The sequence below is a fragment of the Kryptolebias marmoratus genome, linkage group LG10, assembly GCF_001649575.2.
Source record: "Kryptolebias marmoratus isolate JLee-2015 linkage group LG10, ASM164957v2, whole genome shotgun sequence".
In the NCBI taxonomy this organism is placed as follows: domain Eukaryota; kingdom Metazoa; phylum Chordata; class Actinopteri; order Cyprinodontiformes; family Rivulidae; genus Kryptolebias; species Kryptolebias marmoratus.
In genome coordinates, this window is record NC_051439.1 from 10436474 (window position 1) to 10441243 (window position 4770).

The 4770-nt window shown below is 44.5% G+C and overlaps 1 protein-coding gene across 1 annotated transcript in view; it reads left to right on the top strand.

The window, feature by feature from the left end:
- pacrg (PARK2 co-regulated) overlaps positions 1-2371 on the top strand; it is a 120060-nt gene extending 117689 nt beyond the window's left edge. The window contains exon 5 of the mRNA XM_017413479.3: positions 1727-2371. Coding sequence (XP_017268968.1) covers positions 1727-1887 — 161 coding nt within the window. The 3' untranslated portion in view covers positions 1888-2371. The remainder of the gene's footprint in view (positions 1-1726) is intronic.
- The last annotated feature ends 2399 nt before the right edge of the window (positions 2372-4770 follow it).

A 4770-nucleotide genomic window follows, 5' to 3' on the forward strand; every position in this document is an offset into this window, starting at 1 on the left:
GGGGGGGGGACTCTCCACGGGCTCGACTTTTTAACCCACAACAACACGCAAACACACAACATCGCACAGCTGAAACGGGCCTCCTGTCACTCAGCGTTCGCATATAAAATCCAATTCTTCCCTGTCCCCTTTGAGTTTATTTTGCTCTTTTATTGCTCGAATGGGTGCATTTTAAACGCTTTTCAAGTTTTGCTAATTGCGTTCAGATGCCTGTGTTGCGAGCGACTCAAGAGTCAGACGCAGTCTTCCAAAGGAAAACAGTAAATAGCTGCTAAATAAAGCCAAAAAAGCTGTAAAAGTTGCAATCTGGGCGAACGAGCGGTCAAAGCGAGTCCTGAACTCAAAGCAAGTGCGGCAGACTGAGATCATAGACGTTTTACTGCTTAACAGTCCGCTTTATGGGACTGGCTCTCTTTATGTTTTAATGAGGAGGCCACGGATGGGTGGTAGGGAGAGGAGAAAGACGGGAGGGGGGCTGAGGTTGTCAGGGACGATGACAGATTAGAAAAGATTGAGTATGAAGAAAGGACGGCGTGTTAGGAAAGAGTGGTGGTGAGGTTTAATTCTCCACTTCTCTCTCCAGGTCTAATTATTGCTGATAGAAGAGGCGGCTGGGAGCAGCCGCTAACTGCTGCCAGTCATTTTTTACGTCCCATTCACTTTTGATTCTTTTCTTTTCTGCATCTTGTTTTAAACTTTTTCGCTTTACTTATTTTTTTCACTATAAGTGATTTCTTTTTTCTCCCCCACTTTGTTTTATTTTACCACATCCAGAAAAAGAATCTATTCTTTGTCAACAGGATATTTTAGCAAGCAGATTGTTTTTTTTTAACAAACTTTGTCTTGTTTGTCCGTTTGTTCCACAGAAAAGTGTTTAAAGCCCTCAGTGCAGTGGCATGAGATTGGCCACATGCTGATAAAGTCTCTATGTACGTGTGTGTGCGTGGGTGTGGGTGTGTGTGTGTGTGGTGGTGGAGGGGAAGAAAGTAGGAAGGGGTGGAAGCTGAACACCTCAGGAATGTGTTTTCGATAACAAGTTCCCCCAGCGCACTAGACTTCTGTTGTTTTACTGCGTAGGGTTTGTGTGTGTGTGTGTGTGTGTGTCCTGGGGGAGAAGGTTCTGCAGCTTTCTTGTTGCAATTACGACTGGCCATGAGTGCATCATTTAAATGATTGAAAATACAATTGATTACACTTGCTTGCATTGATAATGTGAGAACAGGGACACACAGTTCCTTCAGGTTTTGACTCTGCATCAGCCACACACTCACAGAAACAGAAGAAGCAGGTGTGTGTGTGTGTGTGTGTGTTCCTACCTGTGGAGCACGACTCCAGGTCACCGCTCATGTCTCGTGTGCACCGGTGCAGCGTAGTGCAGCAGCAGAGCCGTCACTAACTCGTACGTCCTCTACGCGGCTCTCCGCTCCGCAGGCTGCCTCATTAAACTTTCAGCTGAACAGTTAAAAACTCTTCTGCCGTTCAGTCCCAACAGGCCGCAGCAGAGGAGTAAATTAGATTCAGTCCGTCCACTGGGCTTGAAGTCAGACGGAAGGATGGCGTTTGCCGACTCAGTCTGCAGCAAATCAGTGCGGCGTGGCCGCAGGTGGTGCTTTCTGAGCCCTGATATCAACCTCACCGACTGGGATGACCCAGACCATGTTGATTTTTTTTTTTTTGTTTCGTTTTCCTCAGCCTGCGTGTCTCTGTGTCTTTTCTTGTTGCTCAGAGAACCTCGGAGACGGTATTGACTACAGCCAGAGGAAACGGGAGAACATCGGTGACCTGATCGAGGAGACGCTGCAGATGTTTGAACGCTACGGAGGCCCCAACGCCTTCATAAACATCAAATACATGATCCCCACCTATGAGTCCTGCATGATAAACTGATGGAGGGGCTGCTCAGTGTTGCACAACTGCTGGCTCGTTTTTAATTCCACCTTTTTATTTTTCTCCTTATCTTTGCATCTCCTTCAATTTGTCTCTAGAAAATAAACCAGCATGGAAGTGTTAGTGGAATGTTTTATTTTGTGTTAATTTATGACTTAGTTTAAGCATATAAAGGGATCCTAGGTGCGTAGTGGCTTTTCTTTGAAAGTTTTATGAAAATATTCTGTTGATTGCCAGTGAAACTCTAGCCTTTGACTGTGAAACACTTACCTCCCATGATGCTCGAGTCTTGACTGAACTGTTTGTTGATCATCGCTCTGATTTACTTCAGCTGCAGCAGAAAAACAAAACCTCAATCACTCTTGCAGCTTTATCATTATTTTACAGCCACATGTAAAAAGAAAGCTGTAACCGTTCTGTTTCCTGTACTGTGTATTTGGACCATAAGTATTTTATTTTTCTATTAAACCCCTTCGAAGCATCAGAGGGGTCATTTTTATCCCCTATATGTGCAGCTATAAAACTGAAAACTGATATTTAAGCAGGCTGTATTTTACACTTCAAAAAAAAACACCTTGTAATAATGTTGCGTCACGTCGAGAGCATAACACGTATCTGCAAACGGCAGCAACGACATTATGGTGGGCCGTGCAGCCATCAAGTTCCAACACACGTCGTACGCAGTGATATCCAGGACTGACGTCCACGACAGGCCATTTTCAGGTCGCCGCTCTGCTGGAATGGCTCTCCAGAATCTTGTCAGGGATGCTTCAGTCCTGTTGTAGCCTAATATTGATCACTGACCTCGTTCTCTTCAGATTCCTCCATGCTCAGTCAGCAGCGCGTGTCTTTTCAATCATGCTCTGGAGCGACGCCAGAACTTGTTATGCAGTCCTTCTTTTGCACTTGTTCACGTCACCGACATCTGCTCCGGACTATTATTTGATCAAATCTGTACAGTTTATGCCTCCATTTGTCCCGGCCTGTGTTACCTATATTGTATCATCCTGCCTTTCTCTGGCAAAGTTAAGATGGCTGCCACAGCTAACCGACTTTAGCCAACACAACAATCTCTGTAACTTAGTCCGTTTTACGATATCTCATGACATCACATGAGGCTGTAAAGGAGTTAAAAGATTGACCAACTTTTAACTCCTTCATTCCTCAACATGACAGGATATTAGTTTCAAACTCTGAGATATGCATTCCAGATAGGTCTTTAACTTTTTAAAAAAAAAGAAAGAAATAATGAAGAAAACCTTTTTGTCAAATGTGAAACAGAGCGACTCAATTTAGAAAAAGACCCCTCAGCAATTCTGGTGTTAAAACAAAAAAAAAATAACAGTAAACATCTGAGCCCCGTTCTTTTTTTGGTGCGATGATTTTCTTTTTGTTCGTCTTTAGGTTTGGGAGACAGAAATAAGAAACAAAAAGGAAAACAAAAAACAAAACAAAAAACACTGCATTGATGCAGCTACTGTGGTGTTGTTTTTGTGTTGTAATACTGTACCCATTCTGTCAGAAAGCCAACTGGAGGCAGAGGCTGTCTAAACACACAGGGGAAGACACTCAGAATGACGGCTGACAGCATTCCTCCAGACAAATACACACACACACTCACATACATGCTTGTTTGGTTAGCATGCTTTGAACTCGCAAGCCCCACCGTGTGCATATGGGCTTATTTGTTAGTATTTATGCAACAGAGACAACAAAGGTGTATTCTTTGTTCAGGCAGGCAGTCATAACTCGGTAAGTAACTTTGTGTTCTCACACTGTGCTCATTGAAGCTGGTCTACCCTCGAATGCATTCAAATCTGAACTTTTTTGTGTTTTTTACAGACACAGCGGAGGATTCAGCAGCTATATTTCCCACATGCTGACACATTTACATATACGACCCTGCAGTCCAGAGGAGAAACATAATGTAATCGACTTCTGAAATTCACAAGGACACTTGCACTGTCTGCTCCCGTAAGTCATGTCTCCGGCAAAGGCAACTTTACAGGCCTGGGGAGGAATCTATTCTCAACCAGAAGACAGGTTCATAATGCTCGTATTTCAGCCTCGGCACATCTCGAAAAGGAATGCCAGAGTTTGACACAGGCGAGGAAACGAAAAGCAAGCGAAGAGAGGTGCCCCCTTTTCGCAACGAAACGCACATTTCCCCTCACTAAGTGCCCCTGCGTAGCAAAACAAGCCCAGCCGGAGCGCACGTGGCGGAGCGCCTTTGCAGGGGGTGCGCGGCCTCACCCCTGTTCTCGGTTAATGAGCAGATCGAACTCTGAATAGCCTGCAGTTCCGTCGAACTGTATCAATGGCGCCCCGTCGTCCCGCTTCACCTGTCCAATTTTACCGAGCCACAGGCTAGCAGGGAAAGGGGCGCTTAGAGACAGAAAACAGGGGCAGAATAAGACAAACACGGAGAACATTTCTTATTAGGCCTAATCTTTATCGCCTGCCACAGCTGGTTGACATTAGCCAGCACTAAAACGGCAACAACTCAGACATGTTTAGAGATATTTATCTTAAATTTGATGTGATAGTAGCTAAGAGTCATTCACAACACATTACTCTGGACGTGACAGATGCTGATTGTGCACAAACTTATTTTGAAGGTTTGACCAAAACGGCGACATTTCGTCATTTTGGATCTTAGTCTCAAATTCTGGCATGACAGGTGGTGAGCGATACGCAAGTCCTTCAAGGAAGTCCAGTCCTTTAATTTAAAACTGGTTATAACCCTCCTGAAGCCCTTAAAAGAGAGAGCAAGAGATATAGAGAGGTAGAGAAGCCCTTGTAACTTTGTGCCAATTTGACCCAAAGGTCACGGGAGGGTTAAAAACAGGTAACCTCTCTGCCCGTTCTCTTATTTCTGCTCCA